At 48.0% G+C, this 25,912-nt stretch overlaps 2 protein-coding genes and 1 long non-coding RNA gene across 6 annotated transcripts in view; 2 read left to right on the plus strand and 1 right to left on the minus strand.

The window, feature by feature from the left end:
- Positions 1-3,266, plus strand: part of ORC1 (origin recognition complex subunit 1) — a 35,919-nt gene extending 32,653 nt beyond the window's left edge. For all 3 annotated transcript variants that reach the window (XM_058303588.2, XM_058303587.2, XM_058303589.2), the window contains 3 exons: positions 772-941; positions 1,501-1,588; positions 2,917-3,266. In XM_058303588.2, the coding sequence (XP_058159571.1) occupies positions 772-941; positions 1,501-1,588; positions 2,917-3,111 (453 nt within the window). In that variant the 3' untranslated portion in view covers positions 3,112-3,266. The remainder of the gene's footprint in view (positions 1-771; positions 942-1,500; positions 1,589-2,916) is intronic.
- The window catches only part of LOC131279761 (uncharacterized), a 22,479-nt gene extending 15,168 nt beyond the window's left edge, over positions 1-7,311 (minus strand). The window contains exon 1 of the long non-coding RNA XR_011649668.1: positions 7,257-7,311. This is a non-coding gene — a long non-coding RNA (uncharacterized lncRNA). The remainder of the gene's footprint in view (positions 1-7,256) is intronic.
- CC2D1B (coiled-coil and C2 domain containing 1B) lies at positions 6,839-25,717 on the plus strand. Of its 2 annotated transcripts, none has more exons than XM_004476500.5 (25): positions 6,839-7,004; positions 9,223-9,305; positions 10,626-10,770; positions 11,699-11,814; positions 12,203-12,361; positions 12,765-12,890; positions 12,968-13,127; positions 13,305-13,486; positions 13,681-13,756; positions 13,872-13,976; positions 14,055-14,185; positions 14,362-14,434; positions 15,031-15,167; positions 15,594-15,711; positions 15,791-15,963; positions 16,361-16,486; positions 17,134-17,192; positions 17,278-17,394; positions 17,751-17,824; positions 17,957-18,015; positions 18,265-18,316; positions 18,748-18,847; positions 18,973-19,063; positions 20,198-20,327; positions 20,613-25,717. In XM_004476500.5, the coding sequence occupies exons 2-24, from the start codon at positions 9,240-9,242 to the stop codon at positions 20,324-20,326; spliced, it is 2,574 nt and encodes an 857-aa protein (XP_004476557.1). In that variant the 5' UTR covers positions 6,839-7,004; positions 9,223-9,239; the 3' UTR covers position 20,327; positions 20,613-25,717. The 2 variants fall into 2 exon arrangements, with proteins under 2 accessions (XP_004476557.1, XP_004476558.1); XM_004476501.5 differs by having other exon boundaries at positions 6,844-7,004; positions 20,616-25,717.
- Positions 25,718-25,912: the final 195 nt, after the last annotated feature.

The following is a 25,912-nucleotide window of genomic DNA, read 5'->3' on the forward strand; positions in this document are numbered from 1 at the left end:
GAAATGACTGCTGTTAATGTCTTGGTGTGTTACATATGTGTATGTGGCCAAGAATATTATAGTCTAAGAATTCCCTTGGTGAAACTTCAAGTGCAAGTGGCCTTCTAAGTCAGCTTGAGAGAGTGGAGGACTGCCTGTGAAGGGAGCCCAGAAGCCCCTCAGCCTCTGTGCCCCTAGAACAGAAGGAATAGCAGCAAAGCTGCTGGCATTGTATATTGGCGTGATTCACCTAACCACAGATTGTTCTGGGTTCTCCAGGCTTTGTGGCTTCCTTCCCTTCCCCTACTCCTGATTCTGGTTATCTTAGCCTTTGACTAGGCAGTCCCCCAAATTCACTGTACGCTGTGAGGAAGACGTAGGCCATGGTATCTCCAAATAGCTCTGCCTCAGCCTCTTGGTCTTGGCTGGCTGCTTCAAAGGGCACACCACTCATGCAAGGAATGAGAACCCTAGTGTTTCCAGATGGTTTGCTAATGATCTTGGGCCGAGGGTCTCTTTTTCTAAAACTTACTTTTCTTATTATTAGCTAAAGCAGAGAATTTCTGCCCATTCTATTGTGGAATTATCCGAATAACCAAGACCAAGTTTTGGACTCAGGGAATAGCATCTGGGCACAGAATAATAATTTCTTTCTAGGCTTCCATAAGGTTCTTAGCCTGGACTAAGAACTTCCAGCACTCCTTTTCTTTTTTAGCTGAACACAGAATCTTTTGGTTGTTCTGGAATGCTATGGCAAGGGCGGCATGAGTAATAAAATATTCCCTCTTGTAGGTAGCAGCCCTCTCTGGAGATGCACGACGCTGCCTGGACATTTGCAGGCGTGCCACTGAGATCTGTGAATTCTCACACCAGAAGCCCGACTTCCCTGGCCTGGTCACTGTCGCCCACTTAATGGAAGCTGTAGATGAGATGTTTTCATCATCATACATCACTGCCATCAAGTAAGATGCTTCTGCTCTCTTAACCTGAATGAATCTTCCTGGAAGACTACTGGAGAGGTCCAAAGTCTGGGAAGGCTGTGGAAACATGTTTTCCTTTCTCATCTTTTACTCATTCGACCTGTGACATAAGGACATAGTCTAGTCAAGGAGACAGAGAGGTAAACCTAGGTGAACAAGAGAATAATTACCACTTACTTAGCTATAGTATAGCTATACCAGAGGTGTTGAGTAGAGTGAAAGTGCTATAGGAACAAAAAGGAAACAGCTACTTCTTTCTCACTAAATGATATACCCAGTTCATGAAATGAGGATGCTGGGATCTTCAAAGTGTTTGCACATTTCCAGATGTAGTTGCTGTATTCCCTTTCTTCCAAAGTTTTATTTTCCATATTAGTTGGGACTTCGGGGGTGGAGGTTGAGATAATATAAAGGAAAGTATATTCCAATTCTATTTCTACCATTTCTAAAGACTCAGAAAAACTTTATTTGGCTTTGGCTTTCCTCTGGGCTGGAGGTACAGCCACTTGGGGGAAACTCATGCCTTCTCGTTTCCTTTAAGAAATGCCTCAGTTCTGGAACAGGGCTTCCTGAGAGCCATCCTTGCAGAGTTCCATCGATCAGGACTGGAGGAAGCAACGTTTCAACAGGTGATGAATGAAGCACCATCCTGATTATGCTAAAGAATATCAGGCTGGCACCTATTTTGGGTTGATATTTTATTGATTTATATAAGAAGAGACCTTTAGGAGCTGGTTTCTGCATGTTAAATTGAGGACCTACTATGTGCCAGAGACTGTTCCAGGAGTGGGAGATCTGAACAAGACCTAATACAATGTTTTGTTGTAGTGGGGGCAAGGCTTTCAGAACAAGGCCATATTTTAAAACAAATCTCAAAATCAGAATCTGAATGCTAATTTATATCATTTCAATTAGATCAAGTAAAAGGTTTAAGGCTTGTGCCTTAATGGTTCATTTTAAGTCAGCTGTCCATTGGTAATGGGCTGTCTTAGAAGATGAATTATTAAAGGTATGAATAAGTGTATAACCGAGTATGTCAGAAAAAGAGTATGTTTTTAGGCATCTTTATTTAGCTAAAATAGACAGGTCAGGAAAACATTTACCTTTCAGCTTCTTTAATGGGATGATGATAAATTATATTTTTTAAAACTTAATTGCTATTCATGTTTTGCCCATTATTGTTTCGCATCTAGAACCTGAGAAAGCTTTCCTGCAGAGAGTAACTTTCATTTTAGTTTATAAATATTTCCTGAACATCTACAGAATACCGTTAACTGGATTGGGTGCCAAGAACCCTTAGCTGAATCGGTTAATCTCTCTGTTCTTGAGAAGCTCCCAGTTTGGTAGGGGTAATAGACTCATAAATAACTAGAATAGAGTGACCAGAAAGTGCTACAGACTTTCCTGTCCCAGTAAAGGACTTTGCACTAGGAATCTAGGCTTCCTGTGATCTCCCTGCCTCTCTTTGTTCAGTATTTTCTTTGACTCTTTGTGCTTTTCTAAGGGTCATGCCTAGGCACCTGCTTGCTGTATCTGCTAAGAAAAATGCCCTTGTAGCAAAATTTGTATAACTCTCTGCCTGGAAACCAGGACTGTTTATGTAACAGTTACTAGACATTTTATATCCATTAACTCGAGAGATGTAGCAGAACATTTTATAGATAAAACTATAGCTCAAAAAGTTGAAGTAACTTCCCCAGGGTTGCACATTCAGGTAAATGGTAGAACCAGGATTTAAACCTGGGGTTCTCTGATTCCAAGGCCAGTATTGCATTCTGCCTCTGCATTTGTTCACTCTTGGGGCCCCATGGTGTCTTCTGGGGTATTTAGTATTGTGGGCACCAACTGTCTGATTTTCCCAAGAGAAGAAGTAAATGATCATTCCTGGACTCAGGATTGATTACCTTTCCTCTTAGCCCTTAAGGCATCTGACTTCAGCTTTGTTTTTTTGGTCTAGATATACAGTCAACATGTGACTTTGTGCAGAATAGAGGGACTGCCATACCCCACCATGTCAGAGACCATGGCAGTGTGCTCACGTCTGGGTTCCTGCCGCCTTCTCCTCCTGGAGCCCAGCAGGAACGACTTGCTTCTTCGTGTTCGGCTCAACGTCAGCCAGGATGATGTGCTATATGCCCTGAAAGAAGAGTGAGGGACTTCCACAAGGAAGGACTGTGATCTGCTTGTTTTTAAAGAACCCAATTTCCTTTTCCTAAACACATGGAATTGTAGCAGAGTATACTGAATGGAAATGGCTATGTTATGTATTTTGAATTTTCCATTAAATAATTTGCTTTTTCCAGAGTGTTTGGGAAGTTTACAGCCATTATTATTATTATTATATCAGGTTATAAAACTCAACTGTTTCTCCCACATTAGATTCTCCCTCTGATTTCTATTTGTTACTTACCCTGCCTTTTATTTAATGGTAACATACTATGTATAGAAATATATGCATACAAGATATTTGTATTTATATAAATACTTAATTTATAAAAAATAGTTCTGGGAGAACATGTAGGAAGTTGGTTACATGGCTAAAGTCAGGGGTTGGAAATAAGACTTACATGGCATAGAAAATGTAAGGTATGAATTAATCTAATAAAGAGATGCAGTTAATCTCTAAAAATTCCAATTAAAATCTTGGTAGGGTTTCTTATATAACTTTGCAAGTTAACTCTAATAATTATATGGAAACTAAGTGTAGGACAAGCTGAAATCTCATGCCTCTACTTATGAGGTATTGAGAAAAACACATCACCCATGTAATAATCCTACCAAAAATGTTTAGCCGTAGTCTACTGAGAACATTATCAAATAAATCCAAATTGAGGGAGAGATTCCACAAAGCATCCTGCTGTACTCTTCAAAACTGTCTTTATCAAAATAAATAAATAAATAAATGGAGGAACTATTCTAGACTAATGGTGAATAAAGACATGACAGCTAAATGTAACCTAGGGACCTTATTGGGTCCTGGATTTAAAAGACAAAAAGTTATTATAAATGTTAAATTTCATGAGTGATAAATTATTGTGGTTATGTAGAATTCCTTTGTTCTTAGGAGAGCCATATACATATTCAAATAGTTTGTAAAAAAATTATGGTATGTACATAGACACATATGCACATACAATGAACTGAGGTTCAACACCAGAATATTTTGAAGACTTTCACATTAAGAACAAGGAAAAATGGGCAAAAGAAATGTCACCCACAGAATAAACATAAATGACAAAGAAAATTGTGGAGTGGGTAAAGCTCAGTGGTTAAGCACCTGCTTCACATGTACAAGGTTCTGGGTTCAAACCCTGGTACTGCATAAAAAACACCAAAAGATGAATAAGGAAATGGAGACATTAGACTGGCAAAAAAGAAGCCCAAAAAGCCTTTCTGTGATGATATGGACCAATCAATCCAAATAATTCAGTGATGTTCAGAGTGCATATTGGGACAGACTGGAGATAATTTGGCAATGTTTAGTCTGGAATATGTCGAAATCCTATGAGCTAGCAAATCTATACCCTAGAGAAACGTGTACACAAGGAGTCATGTACAAGAATGTTCATAGCCTCACTGTTTGAAATGGCAAACCATTAGAAAATGAATTGTGTATTTTCATATCAAGGAACCACACAGGAGTAAAATTAAAGTATATGTATCGGGAAGCAGATTTGGCCCAAAGGATAGGGCGTCCACCTACCACATGGGAGGTCCAAGGTTCATAACCAGGGCCTCCTGACCAGTGTGATGAGCTGGACCACGTGCAGTGCTGGTGAGCGCAAGGAGTGCCATGCTACGCAGGGGTGTCCCCCATGTAGGGGAGCCCCACCCGCAAGAAGTGCGCCCCGTAAGGAGAGCCACCCAGCGGGAAGAAAGTACAGCCTGCCCAGGAATGGCACCACACACGGAGATCTGACACAACAAGATAATGCAACAAAAGGAGACAGATTTCCGGTGCTGCTGTCAAGAATACAAGCAGACACAGGAGAACACACAGTGAATGGACAGAGAGAGCGGACAACTGGGGGGGGTAGGGGGGGGACAGGGAAGAGGAGAGAAAAAATTTAAAAATTAAAAATAAAGTACATGTAGCAACATGGATGAAGGTTGCAAAGCAGGAGAGGAAAAAATACGTGTAGTATGATGCCAATAATAATGCTTAAAGCCTTGCAAAACTAAACCTGCATTGCATAAGGATAAAAATGCTCAAGAAAGAACAACTGTAGAACAGTGGTACCTCTTTGGGAAAGGGAAGTGTCCTGATATTGATGTGGGCTATGGGTGGGAGGCTCTTTGTCTCTTCAGAGATAACCTAAGCTCTCTGCCTTGTCCCTGTGACCGTAAGAGGCTGCAGTCCTGCCCTTGGTAACAATGGCAAGGACTCCAGTCCCAGGAAACAGTTTAACAATGCAAGGTCTATAAACTTTAGAGTATTTAGGGGAAATGCAAACTAAATATGCTAAAAGCTTACCTGGAATGTCGGAAGTCCATGCTAAAAGCTTACCTAAGATGTGGAAGATATATATGCTAATTGAATCCTATTGAGAACTGAAACAAAGGGACCATTTGGTCTTTCCTCTCTGTATAAAAGGAATTCAAAAATCTCATTCCGGGCCAAGGCTTGGGATTCAAACAGAAAGCTCCCGAGTTCGGCCGGTCATCAATAAACCATTTTTCCTTCTCAAAATCATTCCTGAGTCCTGGCCTCTCTATACGCAAATAATTGAACCTCTCTCAAATTCTACAACAATATGAGATGTCCAGGTGACTTCAACTGTATTGTAGTGCCTTAAATTTGGTGGATATCCATGTGTTTAGTAAACTCATTCGCACAAGAAATAGGTAATATTTACAGAGAGCCTATCATGCCCTGTTCTAGACCGGGAGATACATTAGAGAACAATTTCTGCCCTTGTGGAGCTTGCATAATAGTAAACGAAGTATTCTTTGTGTATAATCTTAAATTTTTTCATTATAAACATTTAAAAATAACTTTTAAAGATATGGGAATTGCAGGTCCCTTCTCTGGAAAAATCACCTAAAAGCAACAAGGAAATGGAAATTGTCCAAAGAAGCAGCTCTCTGGAACAGCTAACTACAAAACATAGTAAGTTTGGAGGTAGGAGATGGGCAGAGAGAGTGAGGTGATAAAGTTTGTCTTTAATGGACGAGACTAGGCTGGAGCATTTTTTGCTTCCAGTAAAGTATTTGGCTTTGTATTACCCTGGGCAGGCAACAATTTCTCTGAGCCTCGGTTTCCTCTTCTGTGACGTGGGGACGATGTTTATGTTTCAGGGTTGATGGGAATTAAGAGCCTTTGTGCCTGTCATACAAAAGCTAGGAAGAAAGCAGGCGCACTCTCAATGACATTCTTTAAAATACCCCATTTGTTGACCTGTCTCAAGTGTCTTCATGAAGCTCTGCCGGTATTGTAAGTTTTCGAGTAAGAAAAATAAAGGAAACCTCAAGATTCAGTTTTAAGACTCCCAGAAAGGGAGGAGAAAGAGGAGGAGAAGGAGGAGGAGGAGGAGGAGGAGGAAGACGGTAACCAGAACCGCCCGGCTCCGAGCCCTCATTCAGGGCACAGCCTGCACCCGCCCCGCCCCGGCGGGAGGAGCGGGAAGCGCAGTGAGGCGGGATAGGCGCGGGAGCTGCCCTCAGGGGCTGCCAGGGAGGGAGGCCTGCCGGCTAGGAGACAGGAAGAGTAAATGCCCAAGCGCACGCGGCGCACCCTCCGCTTTAGCACAGGCTGCTGGACCTTCGGGATCAACTGCCGGACAACCTTCGCGGGACCTGCCCGAAGGCGCCTGCGCGCCGCGAACGCCATCCTTAGAGTCACCTGTCTGGGCGCCCCGCCCGCTTCGCCCGGCGCCTGCGCACCGCGCGCCGCCCGGGCCGTGGAGTCACGTGCTAGGCCGAGAGCCGCCTCCCCGGCGGGTGCTTCCGGTTGCCGCGCCGCCGCCGCCGCCGCCCCGGGCTGCGGGAGCCCAGGGCGGGGCCGGGCGGAAGAAGCACCGGCTTCAGTTTGGGATCCTGCGCGAGGTATGCCGCGTACCCGCCTCCCCCCGGCGTGGGGAGATCAGGGGACGGCGGGGGAGATGGAGGCGACTTGGGGCAGGCCGGGGGCAGGGCGGCGGGTCCAGCCGCTCGCGAGCGGGGCCCCCGGCTTCGCCTCCCCCAGGAAGACTCCGCTGCCCACTTGTCTCCTGAGTCGGGGGCTGGGTCCGGCCCTGATGCCCGTGACCAGTCTCTCGCGTGCCGCAGACTTGGCATGCCTGACTCTGACCTGCTTACCCCTGAGCTCCGGTCTCAGTTGACGGCCTTCCATTCACCGGTCACCAAATCCCGACTTCTAAGGTTATGCTAGACGCCCCTTCCCGTACGCACACATCCGGTTAGCCTCGAGCCCGGTGATTTTCCCTCCCACCTCTGGAATCCGTCCATTTCTCTCCAGCCCCACGCCACCCGCTCGCTCCGTCAGCTCGCTTCTTTCGCCTGCACGGTGACTGCCTTCGCTCTTCCTCCTCCTCCCTGTGCACCTTCCCTTCTGCGACCAGAGCGCTGTTTCCGAAGCGCCGACCTAATCCCTTCACCTATCTCCCCACTGCCCTCAGAATAATACCCAAACTCCTTTAGATTTAAAGTCTTGTATTTCCCGTTCACGTATTTCCACCTTCGCTTGCAGTATTTCTTGTCAGACAACTTATAGCCCGGTAATATCAAATTGGTATCTTAATTTCATTGTGCAGACCGCTGTTCCCCACTTTAGAAATTTTATTTTTTAGATAGTTTCCTTTGCTTGGAATCCTCTTCCCCTTCTCCCCAACTTCTTCATGACTCAGCACAGCTATCACCCTCTCTCCAAGAAGCTTTTTCTCTCCGTGCTAGCTAAGGGACCTCCTCTGGGTGATATGATGATACCAAGCAAATGTGGGTTCTTGCTACCTAACACGCTCTAAAGACCAATTCCTGAGACACCGAGGCTTGGAAGAGAGTTTATTTGCTCAAGCAAAGGAGGTCAATGGACTTGAGCTGCCCAAATACTGCCTCAGATCTTTAGAAATGCTAATATTTTGTAACATCAGGGTTCTATTGAGTAATTGGGGTAGAGCTGGCACAGGTTTCTTCATTAATAAACATGAGGAGGCTGCACAGGGTGGGGGTGGTATTGGTAACGGGGATCACAAGGTTTTTCACATGGTTTTTCAGCTGGAGGGTACAGTGGTTGCCCGTCACAATAGTAAGCACTCAGAGGGTGAGCCTAATTTTGGAGTAACTTTAAACAATCTAGAATTAACATCACAATAGTAAACATAAACCAGGGTGAGGCTAAGTCTAGAGTAACCATAAACAGGAATGATACCTGATTAGAATGACCATCACAATAGCAGGCTTGGTCTAGCCAGCTTCAGTAATTTCAGATATTAACCTCCCACTATTTGTAATATATTTTTATTACAATATAATATATTGTAATATTATAATATATATTACAATGTAATATATTGTAATATATTTTAATATAATTATTTAGAAATCAAAATATGTTCATTCTTAACCCTCGGTTATGAGTCTCTACCATGCAATTAACTTCTTTGAGGACTAAAACTATATAAGATTTATTTCTGCACTCCCAATGCCCAGTGACCCATTGTAGGTGCTATGAATGGTTGAGAGATGGAAGGTGTTCAGAATGCGAGTCACAATTCCCTAGAATGTGACCATCCAATAGAACTTTCTGTGATGAAAATGTTCTCTGTGCTGTCCAGCGCAGGAGCCACAGCCACATGTGGCTTCTGAGCATTAGACATGTGTCTGGTGTGACTGAGGAACTGGATTTAAATTTACAGTTTAATTAATTGAGGGTTAAACTTAGTAGCCTCATGTGGCTACTATATTGGACGGCACAGCTCTAGAACTTTCTGAATCTTGCCCAGCCTCATACCCAACCTGTTTCTAGAATTACTTTCCTCCCTTCCTAGGCCCTTCCCCACTCAACTTTGGGTCTAATCCAAATTCAGCCATCAGTTCAGTAACCTTATATTGTTTAAACCCTTACATAGGGTTTAAACTCTGTATTTAAACCCTTACACAAGCAGTCTCCCATGCTTCTCACTTCAACCTTGGTTTCATTTGTGCTAAGTATAGCTTTCTTTCTCTGAGTTATTAGTTTACTGACCCCACCCTACCCCAGGTTGCATACTGCTGGGGGTGGGGCTTGAAGGCTGCTCCAGTCTGAGTCTTTCTTCTCACCTTGTAGGCATCTAGGCTGCCAAGATGCCAGGCCCAAGACCTCGAAAGGGTCCTCGGACCAGTGGCCAGGGTGTGGCAGCTGCTAAGCAAGTATGGACATGTCTTCTTTCCCAACTGTGGGCCAGTTTGGGGAGGGTGGGTCTCTATGCAAAGCATGGGCAAACTGGGTCACCTTTGTGGTTTCCCCATTAGTCCAAAGACTTGAGCAGTGCCTCTGGAGTTGGCAGAGCCCTAAGAGACCCTCTGACAAACCCCTGCCACACACAGGTGGGGAGAGGAGGCCTGAGCTCACAGTGAGGGATGGCCTAGACTTCCTGTGTTTCCCTCAGGTAGCCTGCAGGACCACCTCATTTAAATGACCAGGCGCCACCAGAGTTCAGGATGTACCCGTGGGGCCTCAGGGCTCTCATGGGTCCCTCATTTACTTGCTTGCCAGCCAAGGGTGCCAGGGCTGAAGGGAGTTGGCCAGGGGCTAGGGACTGAGACATGGCTCAAGGGGGAGACTGAGGGTTTGTGTCCTCTCATTTTCTCCCTTTATTTCTTCTGGGCCCAAACTCTGAGCCTTGTTAGACCATTTCTACTTTTCTTTTTTTTTTCTTTCAATTTTTAAAAAATTGTCTTATTTTTAAAAGATATATAGATCACACAAAATGTTACATTAAAAACATGAGTTTCCCATATATCCCACTCCCTACCCCCCCCCCCACTGCTCCCACATCAACCACCTTTTTCATCACTGTGGCACATTCATTGCATTTGGTGAATACATTTTGGAGCACTACTGCATCTCAGGGATTATAGTTTACATTGTAGTTTACACTCCCCCAGTACATTCAGTGGGTTATGGCAGGATATATGATGTCCTCCATCTGTCCCTGCAGTATCATTCAGGACAACTCCAAGTCCTGAATATGTCCCCATATCACATCCCTTCTTCCCTCCCCCTGCCCTCAGCACCTCCCATTGCCACTGTCTCCACATCAATGATATTTTTATTTTCTTAAAAGAGGCAGGTCAGGGAGGTGGTGGGATACAGGGCAGAGACTCAAGTCACAAGGACCTTATTTTAAATTCTGGCTCTGCTACTTGCAAATCTGTCTCAGTTTCATCTGAACATGGAGATAAAAATAGGACCTACCACTCAGAGTTGTGAGAATTGGGTATTTGTGTAGAGTGCGAAATACAGTGCCTGACAGCTACTGCTATTTCTGTTGTCGGTTTTAACTAAAGGCAGTGTAATCTGGATTCTTTGTGGGGTCACAGGGAAGATGAGTGTCCCAAGGGCCTCGGTTTCCCTCTCTGCACAATGGGCCTTAGAGACAGAAGGAAGCCCTGGGTCTGGTGTGGCTGGAGGATGGGCTCGATTGCTGCTTCACTATATGGTTCCTAAGAAGCCTGCTCTGCATTCAGCTGGGCCTCTTTGTGGAGTTCAGCCCGGAGAACATGCTGTTGGAGACGGACGAGACAGAAGATGACAGGGACCTGGAGGCTGAGCTGCTGGCCCTCACCGGGGAGGCAGGGTCCACGGACAGGAGACCAGCACCCAAGGGGCAGGGTGAGTGTGTGACACTGAGCTGGGCTCTGTGTTGGGACACAAATGGCATGGATAGGGTGGAGTGGATCCTCGCCTGGCAGCTAGAAGGAGCCAGTCAGGTCAGCTGCTCCTGACAGCCGGGCCCCTCCGCAGCACTCCTGCCCCAGGGCCAGCTCACCCTGCTCACACACCATGTGACTGAGAACTCATTCCCTCCCTGGGCTGCCTCACCCTGTTGTGGATAAATCGGATTAACCAGGGCCTTGTACAGAGTAGGGGCTCTGTTAGCATGGGTTGAATTAGGTTCTTAGTGAGTGCACAGAAACTTTGTTGAATAAAATGAGTAAATGGAGTCTGTCCCATTCCCCCCCACCCCCAGCCTGGAAGAGGACAGGGACTTGAGGCCGGTGGGGGAGGGGGGGTCAGGAGAACCACCCCCTCCCATGTGCCTTGAGCTGAGGACAGTGAGAGGACCCTCGTTATCTCACAGTCCAACTCTGGTTTGGGGTTAGACGCTTCTGAGTTTGAATCCTGGCTCTGCCAATTACTGGGATTATGATGTTAAGGAAATTAATATTGGTAGTTCTCAGTTTGCTTCTGTATAAAATGAGGGTAATAGAACCTATTTTGCAGAACTGTTGTGAAATTTAAATGGATTTTAAAAGTACAGGCATGGTTGGGGGGAAGGGATGGACCTCCATGATTAACGACTACAGACAGAAGGACAGAGAAGGAAGCAACTTGTTGCCTATTGGGAGGGTCCCTAATGAAGCCCTTTTGAGGTGGGTCATAAAGGTTGAACAGGAGTTTTCCAGGTGGGACTTCTGCAGTGGGAGGGAGGGTGACTTCTTGGGTGTGTCTTCCCAGCCCAGTGGACTGAAGACCCGCCTTTACTCATCCTGGACCATCCCTGAATTGCCCTGATTCTGTGACCCTGCTCTTTCCCCAGCTCCCCTGCCTATGGCCCACATTGAGAAGTTGGCGGCAGACTGTATGCGGGAGGAGGAGGAGGAGGAGGAGGAGGAGGAGGAGGAGGAAGGGCTGGAGGAGGATGCAGACCTGCTGGTGCGTCCTGCCAGGCTGGTGTCCAAGGGCTTCTGTGGTCAAGCTGGGACCTGGTGGAAAAGGGGGGTGTGGAGAGAAGGCCTGGGGTTTGTGTTCTCTGACCTCGAGTGGGTGCTTTGCCCTCTTGGGCCTTGGTTTTCTTAACTGTACGGTGTCAGGCTGTTCTCATTTAACTTAGGTCTGAGCTCTGCAGTTGGGGATTCTCAGACTTGAAGTCTTCACTATTTTCAGGACTGTCCTTGGTCAGACGTACTAAGTGTTTTGGTTAGGGGGCCTCTGAGGCCCCGTGACTGATGCTGGAAATATTGCTGGGAGGGAGGGGCCTTGATTCTCATGGTCGTGGGCATGGCCATGAGGCCTCAAGCTCCTGGGACTTGTGTCTCCCCAGACCGAGCTGCAGGAGGTCCTGGGTGTGGATGAGGAAGCGGGGGCCCTGGCTGGTGGAGAGGCAGCCAGCCCGGGCAGCCCTGAGGAGCAGAAGGGAGAGGAAAACATTGAACCTCCAGTGCAGACTGTCCTCCAAACAAGTTCAGTCCAAGTGGCTCAGGTAGGGCTGGCGGGGCCCTGTACGCCTCTGATCCTACCCCCCGTGTAGCTTGGCTTGTGTATCAAGCCTGGAGTAACCCATTCTAGAGCCCTCCTCCAGCAGCGGCCCCAAGCAGAAACTGGGCAAGAGAAACTCCTCAGCGGCCGGCCAGTCTCAAAGGCTTCTCTGTTCTCCCAGACCACCCCCCTCAGCCGTTTCCTAGCCTCCGATTGTCTGGGCCTGTTTGCCTCTGACATGGCCTCTGGCCTCTCCAATGACTCTGCTTCCCACGTTGAGGCTTTTAGGCTCTTCTTTCTCCTTGAGTCCCAGAGTTCTGCCTTCTAGGGCAGGGTCCTTGCAGGGAGGGAGCAGCAAGGTCTGGCTGACCGTGGGGTGGGCAGGGCCTGAGCTGAAGCATCTGCAGGCTGGAGGGCCTCGAGGGCTGCAGGCTGTGCTGGAAGAGCGGATCAACAACTACCGGGCAGCTGTGGCCAGCGCCAAGGAGGCAGGGGAGGCGGCCAAAGCCAGGCGCTGTGAGCGAGGCCTGAAGGTGGGTCGGAGCCTGGCAGGGGCAGGGCCAAGGGCAGGTGGCTGCCTGGGTTTCTGGACTGTGCTTCTCTCACTCAGACCCTGGAGTCCCAGCTGACAGCTGTGCGGAAAGGCAGGAGCATCAGTGAGGATGAGATCCCACCACCAGTGGCCTTGGGCAGGAGACCCCCGGCCCCCCAGGATGCAGCCAGCAGGAACCCTGAGGCAGATGCCCCAGTTCTCCCTGCCGTGGAGCCAGGTAGCTGGAGCCACCCCCACACCGTCCGCTGTTCCCAGGGTCAGAGCCCATGGTCTCTCTGCTATCAGTTGCACCTTCCCTGAGAGGTCTTCACCCACCCAGACCCGTGGGCCCTGGGAACCCACAGCGCGTACCTTCATCTTAGGCCCTCTTGGTGGGCTTTTTGTTTTCCCATAGATGAGCCCTCCCAGCCCAAGACAAGCCCTTCAGGCAGCTCTGGCATTTCTGCCCCACCTGATTCAGACCCAGACCCACGGGCCCTGTTGTTGGTCCGACAGAGAGAGTACAAGGTGGCTGCCCTCAGTGCCAAGCGGGCCGGAGAGCTGGATCGCGCCCGAGAGCTCATGAGGATTGGGAAGGTATGACTTCTGACTGAGGCCCCGCGGCCTGCCCCTTGTCGCACAGATGGGGACCTGAGGCTCAAAGTGGAACAGTGACCTGCTCAAATCCCACAATTAGGTGAACTTGAGGGAGACTGGCCGGGGGTCATTTGCAGCCTAGGCTCTCGGAGACCCCTGGCTTTCGCCCACACCTGCCTTTCTTCCTACCGTAGCGATTTGGTGCCGTCCTGGAGGCCCTGGAGAAGGGGCAGCCTGTGGACCTGAGTGCCATGCCCCCAGCCCCCAAGGGTAATGATGGGGATGATGGTTGGAATCTGCTCAGCCAGGGGCTGGGATTGGGGAGGAGGATCAGGGCTGGGGCTGGCTAGGGCCCCCAACTATACCTCTGCTCTGGATCCCCCAGACCTGAAGCCACAGGTTTCCAAGCCCCCCACAGCACCTTCAGTCATGCCCCCAGCCATGGAGCGAGTACAACCAGTGATGACCTCTGACATCCCAGCGACCCCAGGTAGGACAGGATGGTGGCACTGCAGGGTGGAGGCCTGGGAGGTGCAGGCAGAGCTGATGGCTCCCTCCCCTTTCTAAGTGGCCCCTACAGAGCCACAGACAGTGCTGGACGCCCTGCAGCAGAGGCTGAGCAAGTACCAGGAGGCAGGCACCCAAGCCCGGGGCAGCGGGGATGAGCGCAAGGCCCGGATGCACGAGCGCATTGCCAAGGTGGGCCAGCCGCCACCAGCCGCACGCCCTGTGCTGCATCCTTCTCCTGGCTGGCTGCTCTCTGGAGCTCTCTTTTTCTCCGAAGGCTATCTTTCCATCAGTGTTCCTGTCCCTGTGGTGGGCATGGAACCTGCTGACTGCTGCCCACCATCAGCTCTTCTTTCCTTCCCTTGCAGCAATATCAAGATGCCATTCGAGCACATCGAGCAGGACGGAAAGTTGACTTTGCTGAGTTGCCTGTTCCTCCAGGTGAGTGGGGCTTGGCCTAGGAGCACTATGAGGAGGTCTCTGATCAAGAAGGGAGGAAGGTGGGAAGCGGACTTGGCCCAGTGGTTAGGGCGTCCGTCTACCACATGGGGGGTCCGTGGTTCAAACCCCGGGCCTCCTTGACCCGTGTGGAGCTGGCCCGTGCGCAGTGCTGATGCGCGCAAGGATGCCATGCCACGCAGGGGTGTCCCCCGCTAGGGGAGCCCCACACGCAAGGAGTGCGCCCCGTAAGGAGAGCCGCCCAGCGTGAAAGAAAGTGCAGCCTGCCCAGGAATGGCACCGCACACACTTCCCATGCCGCTGACGACAACAGAAGCGGACAAAGAAACAAGACGCAGCAAATAGACACAGAGAACAGACAACCGGGGGGGGGGGGGCGGAATTAAATAAATAAATAAATCTTTAAAAAAAAAAAAGAAGGGAGGAAGGGAGAAAGGATCTCCAACATATCTGCCTCCACCCGGCAGGAGCCAGCCCTCCCAGCCATGCCCAGGTAGGACCCAAACAGGGCTCTGGGCAGCCTAATGCTTCCTGAGGCTCTTCCACCTCTCTCCCTGCTCTCTCTCTCTCTTCCACAGGATTCCCCCCAATCCCTGGCCTGGAACCCCCAGTGGGCACCGAGGAGGATGCTTTGACAGCAACTCTAGCAGCTGCTCAGAAACTGGCCACCTCAGAGGATGCAGCCCTGGCTGAGGAAGATGAGGATGAGGAGAAGGTTTGGCTGAGGGTCTGAGAGCCCAGGGATTGTTGGGGTGGAGGGTAGCAGATGAGAGGTCAGCACAGATCCTGTGCTGGGTATTGTTCACGTGAGGTAGGCGTTCTTTCCTCCATTTTACAGTGGAAAATCGTGGCCGAGGGTGTCCATCTAGGAGTTAACAGAGATTGGGTTCAAACCAGGGTCTTGTTGACGCCAGAGCTTAGGTCTGATCCCCATCACCCTGCTGTCTCCTCTTGGGGAGGTTAAGCCAGAGAGTTTTTAAGGCTGCTTCTAGCCCTGAGGTTCTCCAGGGCCCAGAGAGGAAGCCACTCATCTCAGGTCACATAGCCTATTAGTATAGATTCAGGAAGAGCCCAAGTCTGGGTGCTGCCATGGCAGGAATGGGGAACAGACCCCCTGTGACAGCCTCCTGGGTGCCTGCAGGATGAGCCCCCAGCTCAGGCCCCAGTGGCCAAGAAGCCAGCACAGCCTCTGGTCCCTTCATCCCGACCCCTGCCTGAGCCCAAGGCCTCAAGTTCTAAAGAGCTACTGAGCCCATCTGGTGAGTTGTGGAGGAGCGGGATGGGGGGGTGAAGGTCTAGCGAGGGTAGCATGGCTCTAACAAGGTCTTCTCCGTTCAGTGCGGGAGCAGCTGGTGCTGCTGGAGGCACGGAAACTGCAGTACCAGAGGGCAGCCCTGCAGGCCAAGCGTGGCCAGGACCTGGAGCAGGCCAAAGCCCATCTGCGGGTGGCCAAATGCCTCGAGGCCCAGATCATCCAGGCCCGAGCGGGCCGGCCTGTTGACCTCTCCAAGGTGAGTCCCGCGTGGTTCCATGACAGGGCTCTTAGGCTGAGGAGATGGTTAGCATGCTTGACAGGCAGTGGTGGAGACTGAACAAGAGCTTCTTCCTACAGGAGGCAGGGGTGAACAGGATGTGAGAGCTGGGAAATGAATCTTTTGCTTATGCCTTTCTCTTCCCAGTGGCCCTAAGGGAGGCCAAGGGAAGGGCAGGTGGGCTGGGTGTGATCAGAAGTGGCTGGTCCATTGGGAGGCAGAGCATTCCAAAAGCCTGGGATAGACTGAGAAGGCAATGAATTCCTGTCACTGGCATTTAGGAAAGCTGATTTGTTTAGGATTCCTATCTTTTTTGGACTTAGTAGAGGAGTAATCTGACTCTTGGGGCCCCTGAGGGGCCTTGTGACCTGGGCAGGTGCCTTCGCCCTTGACAGATGAGGAGGGTGACTTCATCCTCATCCACCATGAGGACCTACGACTCTCCCAGAAGGCCGAGGAGGTGTATGCTCAGCTACAAAAAATGCTTCTGGAGCAGCATGAGGTTAGTTGGCTTCTTGTCTGGTTGTCTTCTTTCAATGCCCGTAGCCTCCCTCGGGGAAAGGCATGGGGCTCAGACTAGAAAGGCCTGGTTTCAAATTCTAGCTTTTCCACTTACTGGCTTATGGTTCTAGTTAAGTGACCTTCAGCAAGGTGCTTCCCCTCTATGAACCATATTTTCTTCATCTTCATGCAAAATGGAATGATAATGCCCCTTTTATGCTCCTCTTTCAGGGTGGTTACAAACTTCACAGAACAGAGCAGAAGGGAAAATTCTTTGTTGATGGGAGTAATGTTAGGGGAAACAGAAATACATGTATATGCATGGTATATACGTATGTGTAAATTTATTCATGTGTGTGTTTCTGACCTGCTGTGCCTACTCTTCTGGGAAGTTTTCCTTCTGAAGTGATGTTTGAATTGAATTTTGAAGGATGAATAGGAGTTTGCCAGGTGACTTTTGGGGAATGGCGACCCTTAGAAAAGGAAAGAAAAACTTAGAAAAGTGTTGAAGGTACTTGGGAACAGTGACCTCAGGATATGTGTTCAGGAGCGGAGAGGAAGTTTGGAGCTTGGAGAGGAAAGGCTGGAATGCCAAACTAGGTAGGTCCTGCTGTGGGCTCTGGAGTCACTCTGTGCCCCTCTTTTCAGAAGTGCCTGCTGTTTTCCAAGCAATTTATGCACCAGGGCAATGTGACTGAGACTACCCGGTAAGTGCAAGGGCTGGATATGGGGCAGCTGGTGGAGTGGGGAGCAGAAAATGAGCCCTGCTGATCTGTGTACCTGCCCTGTCAGGTTCGAGAAGCTGGCTCAGGACCGCAAGAAGCAGCTTGAGATCCTGCAGCTGGCCCAAGCCCAAGGCCTCGACCCGCCCAGCCACCACTTTGAGTTGAAGACATTCCAGACTGTGAGGTGGCAAAGCCTAAGGGATAGTGGCTCTTGGGTGGGAGCCTTTGCAGGAACGGGGTGGGGGGAGGAGGCCGGAGACTTCTGCCTGTTTCTCCTGGCTTCTCGGGCTGGGCCCTGCTGTAGGCACTGCGGGTAGTGAGGAGAGGACATGACGACTGCCTGAGAGCAGCACAGAGCTGTGCGGTTGCTGTGGGAGGAGCTCTGGACCGGGAGGCAGAGGCAGAGCCCTAAGTACCAGCTCTGCCACTCTTTGCTGAGACAAGCTTTTCCTCCCTGGGTCCAGGCAGGCCCTGAAAGATAGGGCCTTGTTTCACTCCTCTCCTTTACTGGGGGTCTTTCTCCTTTCTTCCTGGCTGTAGGATCTTCTCAGAACTCAACAGCACAGAAATGCATCTGATCATTGTCCGGGGAATGAACCTCCCAGCCCCCCCAGGTAACCCTTAGGCCTACTCCAGGAGGCTCTTGCCTTGCCCCTCCACCCCCGGCCAGTGTGGAGACACTCACTCTCCCTGCACATCACTGGAGAGCTCCTGGATTCTCCTGTGACTCCGTTTCTCCTCCACAGGGGTGACCCCTGATGACCTGGATGCTTTTGTGCGGTTTGAGTTCCACTACCCTAACTCGGTGAGGTTCCAGTGGCTGTAGGGTCCTCTGAAATGCATCTTCAGTTCCAGGACCCTGTGCGCAGTTTCTCCCCATCCTCGTGAAGCCTGCTAAGGGAGAGTGTGGGGAGGGTGGGTGGATTCAAAGACCCTTGGATTCATTCTCTCTGGAGATCTCTTCCCTTAACACTGACCTGGCCCAGAGTTTCTGGCCCCAGGTGCCTCTTTTTTGCCCCAAGCTGTCCTGACTGACCTCTTCTCACTGCTGTAGGACCAGGCTCAAAAAAACAAAACAGCTGTGGTGAAGAACACAAACTCTCCAGGTGAGGGCCCCTTTTTCCTGCCTCTCACTCTCTGTTATGTGTGTGCAACACTTAGGTTTCCAGAATGCTTTCATAATATCTTATTTGTCTTCCCAACTTAGGAGATAAAGACAGATATTATTACTACTCCCCTTATGTAATAAGCCCTTAAGGCTTAGGGAGGGAATGGGGCCTTGCCTGGAGTTGCTTAGCAAGGAAGTAGTGGAAATAGGACTTGAACATAGGAGTTCTAACTCCAAATCCAAGTCCTTTTCGTTTTATTATAATCTGTTTAACAAGAGAACAAAAACTGTCCTCCTCCTAGACCCCCCCTTTACCCTGTACCACCCTCTGGTGGCAGTCATCCTGAATTGCAGGCAGAGAGATAGAAATGAGGGGCCTGTTCTCTGCTTCTCAGGAAAGCCCTTCCTTGCTTTCTCCCTCTCTTGCAGAATTTGATCAACTCTTTAAACTTAACATTAACCGAAACCACCGGAGCTTCAGGAGGGTGATCCAAAGCAAAGGAATCAAGTTTGAAATCTTCCACAAAGGGTAAGGCTCCTGACTTTGAGTCACACTGCCAGGGTGGGCAGAGGAAGGAATGGCATTTCAGTTGCTTCTGCTGCCCCTGATACTCCCTGCCCAGTCCAATCCTCTGCTGCATCTTGGCTCCCCAGATCCTTCTTCAGAAGTGACAAGCTGGTTGGCACAGCCCACCTGAAGCTGGAGCGGCTGGAAAATGAGTGTGAGATCAGAGAGATTATGGAGGTAGGGCCCAGGGAGTGGGGAAATGATTTGGCAAGAGGAAAACCAACACTTAGGAACACCGGACCCTATTTTAAGTTTTTAGTGCCAATTATTTAGTTTAAAAATATTTATAGTCTGGTGCAGAGTGGATAAGACATTCAGAGGGCCAAGAAACTTGCAGTCACCCAGATTGGAAGTGGCCACACTCTTTCAAAAACTCTTTGGACCCATTCAGGTTTCCAGGCAAGTAGAGAGAGGGGACCCTTGATGCGTCTGATCACTGCTATCAGCTTGGAGTACAGATTCCCAGGTGTCCGGGGGAGGCTATGGATGAGACAGTTGCCTGGCAGCATGATAAAGTGAAACAAGTTCCTGATATAAAGTTGGTAGGGATTTCTGGATCAGAATCCCACCAGAACACAGCTGGCCTGTGCTTAGGAATCAGGCCCTGGATAGTTCCTTACGTGCCCTGTACTCAGGCTTTTCACAAGCACTTCTAAGTGATTGCCTTGGATAGATGAGAAAACTAAAGACCAGAGATAAGGGTGTTTACATAATCCCCTACAGTGCGTCCCTGGCAAAGCAGGTTTTCGGTACACTGCACCTGCCTCCCTTCCTTTTGGGGGAGTAGTTCTGAAGTGGCACTGGCACTTGCAGGTGGTTGGACTTCTAGGACCTGTGAGCACCGATTTGCTCTCCAGCTGCTCCCTCTCCTGGGTTCTTCTAGTCCTGGCTTTGCCATGCAGTGGCTATATAACTTTCCAATCCATTTCTCCTCTCTGGGCCATTTATGAAGCGAGGATTTGGGCTCAGTGGTTTTCTGGCTACTCCTGAAGCCAGAGCATTTCTTCTAGGTGCTGCCCTGGGGAATGAGGGGGAAACTGTGTGAACATAGGTTTAGGTTTCCTATTTCCACTTCAGTCAGATCATTGTTGCACATCTGGGTTTCACATTACTTTTTTTTCCTATAAGATGTACCTATAAGATGTGGATTTACCACCACCTAAAAGCAGGAGGGCAGGGGTTATCTTGACATAGATGCCTGTGTTAACACGGCAGGACGCTTTAGCTCCCCTTTTCCTTGGCTGGAAGGGGAGGGAGGCTCCCGGCCTCTGTCCCCCTCAGTTACCTTTTTGCTCTCTACTGTCCTCACAGGTCCTGGATGGAAGGAAGCCCACTGGGGGGAAGCTGGAGGTGAAGGCGAGGTTGCGGGAGCCTCTAAGTGGCCAGGACATGCAGTTGGTCACTGAGAACTGGCTGGTTCTGGAGCCCAGGGGCCTATGAGGTGGGCAGATCTCTGGGCCCTCAGAACTGCCCCTTACTTTCTGCCAGGGCCCCATAGGGACACGTCCCTTACCTAGTCCATGTCTGGGGAGAAAGCCTGAGAGTTCCTTCTCAGTGAGGAGGGCCAAGAGGCAAAGCTGTTGGGCAGGGCTTGTGGGCTGGGTTTCTCATGTTCCTCAGTGGGACTGGGGAGGAAGTTAAAACTCATTTCAGAAAATCCTTTATAAAACCTATGTGTATTTTCACTGTGGTTTAGACTTGCCTCCTGTCTTGTGCCCCCATGCAGCAGATGGTCAGTGCCCAGAGAGGAGCCAGGCCAGCGGCCGTGTGCAGGGACTTAATTTTCCCAGCTTTGCTGCCTACAGAAGGCTTTGCACCCAAGGGAGCTGCTGCTGCAAAGGCACCAAAGACTGTTACGTATGTGCACTGCTGACTGATGGCCCTGGGCCTTCCTGCCACCAGCCCCTCCTCAGGTCTGCACAGAAGTAGAGCTGGTCCCATCCAGGAGCCCCCCTCTGCGTGCCTGACTCCCCGTCTGGTCAAGGGCAAGGGCAAGGGCAAGGATGCCTTTGTTGCACTGTGCCATGCCGTCCTGCAGCCTCCCCCTCTCACCCCAGCCTAGCAACTGTGTGCAGCTTACCCTAGCCCCTAGTTGCACCATTTCTGGATGTGCCTTTTAAAGATATTGCCGTAAGGGATGGGAGAACTTGAGGGTGATCTGGGACTTCCCCTGCTCAGGGTGGGGGCAGGGTCCAGTGACTCCAGTTGGTCAGTGGCAGCCTATCCCATACAACTCAGATGACCCCAGCTCTTGCCTGTGCATTGTGCCTTCATTCCTGACAGCTGCTGCACTAGCCTTTCTGCTTCCCAAAGGAGTGGAGAAGGGAAGTATTTTCAGTACTACTTAGTGGGAAGTAAGGGGAAGGTTGTATCTTGGGTTTGGTCCATGTACCTAAGACTAAAAAACTGTTAACTGGAGGAGCGGGAAATATATATATATATATATAATTTTATGTAGCCGTTTTTATTTATAAAACTAGGTCTAATCAATTGTAGAAGTTTTAAAATTTTACACATAGAATAACCATTAAGGTCCTTAAAAAAGCCCTGCTCCCTGTCACTTAAAAAGCCAGATTAGCAATAACTGTTAGTGACAGAAATGGCTGCTATGGTTTTGTCTTTTGAGGGAGGGAAGGGGAAGCATTTCCTTGTCAGTTGACCACCTGGGAAAATCCCTTATTTCCTTCCCAAGAAATTCTCCTTTGGTTTTGTTTTTTCTGAATGGATGCAAGACAATGGAGGGATTTGTAGTTTTAATAGATTTAATAGTCAAAACTACATGGTCTTAGATATAAACTTTAACCCCAACTTCTGACCTCCCCCCCTTTTTTAAAGCATTAAATTCAACAAGTCATTCCTCAAGATCATTTTTAAAAGGCTATAGTTAAAAAAAAAAAAAAGGCTGTAGTTGAAGCAAATACATTCTGCTTTTCCTGATCACTGTAGTATTGCATAAACACAGCTCAGGGATGAGCTTTTGTGTGTTTTAGGGATAGGGCTGGGCCATGCTTCCCTGCCCTCAAGAGGGGGCTTTTAGTTTTTAATAGAGCAGGAATGCCAGACAAGTGACTCTCTTCCAAGGACTTTCTGGCCAGTCTTGCCTGTCAGAATTACCAAAATTTCTTAAAAATTTTCACAGATGTGAGAGCATAACACATAATAGCAGTCACATATGTGGCAATCAAGCAGTAATCTGGAGCAAAAAGAGGGTGGTTAGCTTTCCCAAGATGGCCTAGAAGGAAGGGGAGCCAGCCCAGTTCCTGACCCGACCTAGTCTCTTTCTTACTAAGAGGCTGAGAGGCTGTTTGATTGGCCGCCTGAGGTGCCCAACAGCCCTAGGAATTTCTGAATTCAGGCTTCTGCTGGATATGCTTTATTTCGGTGGCAAGTTTTTTATGGCTCCAAAAATATTTGCATCTGGTTATCTTTAGTTTGCTTCATTGATGGGCCTTTGCTTTTGGAAACACTTCCATGCTGAGGGAGTTAAGAAAAGCCACCCAATGGACTTGAAGATTGAGGTTCTTAAAAGGCCCTTGTTGTAGCCAAGGCATGCAGGGGTCACTGGTAGTGGGACGAGCCTGCCCTAGCTTGGTCATGCCCTAAGATTTGTCCAAATGTAACCAAACATTGGAAATTAATGGTTTTTTGAGTAGATGGGAAACAGCCCAACTCAAATCGTTTTTAAATTTTAAATTCTCTGATCCAGTGCACTGCACACTTTCTTCTGAATTAGTGAACTGAATAAGAACATGGAATAAAATTTACCTTAGAATCAGAAGCCTTGATTTCTGATTAAGCTCCCCCTCCCCCTTCTCCCCATCTCCCAGTACTGTGGAAGATGTGGTTTGATGCAGTGTGGGCTGGTCTTATTTTCCTGTAGTTTTTTTTTCATAAACTCATTTATGACCTTAACATTAGCCTCCTTACTTACAGCACCAGTCTGAGACCTGCATCATTGCTTCCAGATTGAGGGCTTATTTTTCAAATGTTGGTGGGCAGCTCCTAAAAGATTTTGCCCCTTAGGTAAGGGCAACTGCTCTCCAGAGGTAACTGGGGGCTCAGACTGGTAAAGCCAGGTAACCTGGCACCTGGTCCAGCCCCATCACAGTTGGAATCTTCCCTTCTTTGCACCTCAGATCCCCAAGCTCTAAAATGGGCATTACCATTCCTGTTCTAATTCCTAAACCCTTCTGGCTACATAAACAAATCCTGAAAATCTCTAGTATTATTAAAATAGAAACTACTGTCACAAACTTACTACAGAAGCACAGTGTTCAGCAGTTTGAAATCTATTGTTCAGGAACCACTGCAGGTGGGACATGAGATGGGAGCATCCACAAGATGAAGTCATGTATTTATAACCTTCGAGCCTAGTAGGTGCTCAGAAAGAGTTGATAAAAATAATTGGAGAAACTCCATTGCCTAGTATTTGGCAGGCACTCAATTTAAAAATATTTAATTAATTACCAGAATGGCAATTCCATTCCTCTTCAGTTTAAGTTTATATTCTAGAAAACCTACCTTAAGAAATGTGACAGTTCAGCCCTTTATGTAATTCTTACAATATATGTTGTATAAAAGCAAAGATAAACAAGAGGAGAAAACAACTAGCTTTGGCTGTTTTGGGCCGTTCTCCACAAGATGATTATATTGAATATACAAAGGACATTTTATGCAGTTGAGAATGGACCTCACTATCCAGGGCCAGAGTTTATCCTTAATGGGAGGATAAAAAGCTTGCGCTGATCCAGAAGAAATATGTACAATGGCAAGACCTATTTATCCTAGAAGAAAAATAAACTACAGGAAAACAGGACCAGCCCTCAGAGCATCAAACCAAATCTTCCTACAGAGTTACTGGGGGATGGGAGTAGAGGGAAGAGGGGGAGCAATCAGGGAGTGGGAGGTGCAGCTCTGCATTTGACACTAGCAAAGGTTTACTGGCCTTGTGAATTACTGATCCCTGTAGAAGTTCCAAACTTCCAGGTATATTCAGGACAAGCTGGATGTTATACCAAAAATACCTGCCCCTGTTAAGTTCTTCCTGTTCTTGTCAGGTTTGAGGGGGCGGAGGTCCAAGGACTTGGTCCTTAAAAGCTGGTGCTCTGTGGGATAAGGGAGCACCTACTGCTCCCTCCCTCCTTACCCCGCCCCCCAAGAACTTCCAAGTAGCCCTGTAGTCTATGGGAAAAGTCACAATCCCAGTTCTCTCCAACAGATATGCCATCTGACCACCTACTGTGGGGAGAGATGAACCTGGCTAGACACACTACCCAGGCCAGGCCTTTGGGCCTCTGTTTGAAAAACAGCTGCTTCTCTGAACGCAGCTTCACAGCCTCAGTTACTGCCAAGGCCCAGCTCTACCACTGAGGAGCAGCCTCTCAATGTCCTAGAGGCCTCTATTAGCTTCCAGGGGATTTTTGAGCTGTGCTGTTATTGCAGTAGGATTGACTCTGGCTTGCCTGGGGCTTTCAGAAGAGGCCAATGACAAGAGAATGAGTTGCCTTAGAACAGCATTTTGCAAACTGTATGTGAAATCCAATTTAGTCTATGAACAAAATGAATTTTTAATGAAAGAAAATGATCAGAGTGCATCACATCTATCATGAGTAAAGTAGATCTTGGTTTATAATACCACTCCTCACTAAAAGAAACCAGAGATCTTTAGAGAAGAGGTTGATTTCATGTCTGGGACATGGAAAGTACAAGATAAGATGGGAACCGTTTGTTAAACCTGAACAGAAAATGTTTTTTAAAAAAATTGGGGCATGTCACAAGCCCTTAGGAGCCAGCCACCTAAAAGGGTTCCCACTCACCAAAGCTAAAACCATTTGAGCACCAAAGTAATGAATTAGAACCACTGAAAGTATAATCCATGAGTACATAATGAAAATTAGCTAAACTAATAAATAGGGAAGAAGGCTTCTGCTCATAGTAGATTACCAAATGCTGACTGGTAAAGATAGAGGGTGTGCTGAACTGAAAATCATTTTGCAACCATCATAGTAAGATCAGTTCAAGCCAGAAACATCATTGGATGCTAAATCTACAGGGAAATTTTGATAAGCAAGTCATCTGCATGGTCTGATCTGTCTCCTCACACACTGCTTATTAGTTGCAAGGGAAATATATACACTGTGGAAAAATTGGGGAACACCTTCACAAGGTGATTACAATTTATTATTATTGAGGGGCAGACTGATATCAAGTGACTTAGATGTGATGCCCTGAAAAGAACACAAAATCGCTTAGGTAGGATTCTGGCCAAGAATGCATAAAATAATCTTAATCATGAAGAAACATCAATCAAAATGAAAATGAGGTATTTTCTATTAAAAAACAGGGTGGGGAGGTTATATTCACCCAAAGTATCAATGACAAAAACAATAAAGGCAACGGAAACTTTTCAATTAAAGAAGACTGAAGAGTGATCACAGCTACATACCATGTTTGATTCTAGACTGGAAGCTTTACTGAGGGGAAAAATGGCTAGGAAGGACATTACTCGGTCAACTGACAAAACTGGAAGGCAGACGCTAGGTTAAAGTATCATATCAATGTTAAATTTACTGAAGTTGCTAACTGTTTAAGTAAACGTAGGATCTTATTCTTGTTAAAGTATTTAGGAGAAAGGGGTGTGATGTATGCAGCTTCCTCTTGCCTCAAAGTTTTTATGGAGAGAGAAACAATACTGGGACAAAAGTGGTAATATTAACAATAGGTGGATCTGAATGAAGTGTACATAGGTATTCATTATAATTGCAGCTTTTCTGGAAGTTTTAATTATTTCTTAATAAAATATTCTAAAAATACCTCTAGCATAACTAAAAATGTCTTAGGTGTGTTCTGTCAGTTTTTCATTACAGAAAGACTTAATTCAGTATCTACAATTCCCTTGGGCATCTCTAGTGATGTAACCTTAGCTCTGCTATCCAAGTAAACTTTCATACAAGGGTGGCCATCCTTGGTGTAGAAGAGAAGATAATTCTTGGGTATTTGATTCATTTTAACCAATAATCTGGTAAA

The sequence above is a fragment of the Dasypus novemcinctus genome, chromosome 9, assembly GCF_030445035.2.
Source record: "Dasypus novemcinctus isolate mDasNov1 chromosome 9, mDasNov1.1.hap2, whole genome shotgun sequence".
Taxonomy (NCBI): domain Eukaryota; kingdom Metazoa; phylum Chordata; class Mammalia; order Cingulata; family Dasypodidae; genus Dasypus; species Dasypus novemcinctus.

Coding starts and splice junctions, on each gene's coding strand:
- CC2D1B (XM_004476500.5), top strand. CDS start 9,240: ATGCCAGGCCCAAGACCTCGAAAGGGTCCTCGGACCAGTGGCCAGGGT. Junction 12,891..12,967: donor GCTGTGAGCGAGGCCTGAAG/GTGGGTCGGAGC, acceptor TCTCTCACTCAG/ACCCTGGAGTCCCAGCTGAC. Junction 18,016..18,264: donor AGTTCCACTACCCTAACTCG/GTGAGGTTCCAG, acceptor TCACTGCTGTAG/GACCAGGCTCAAAAAAACAA.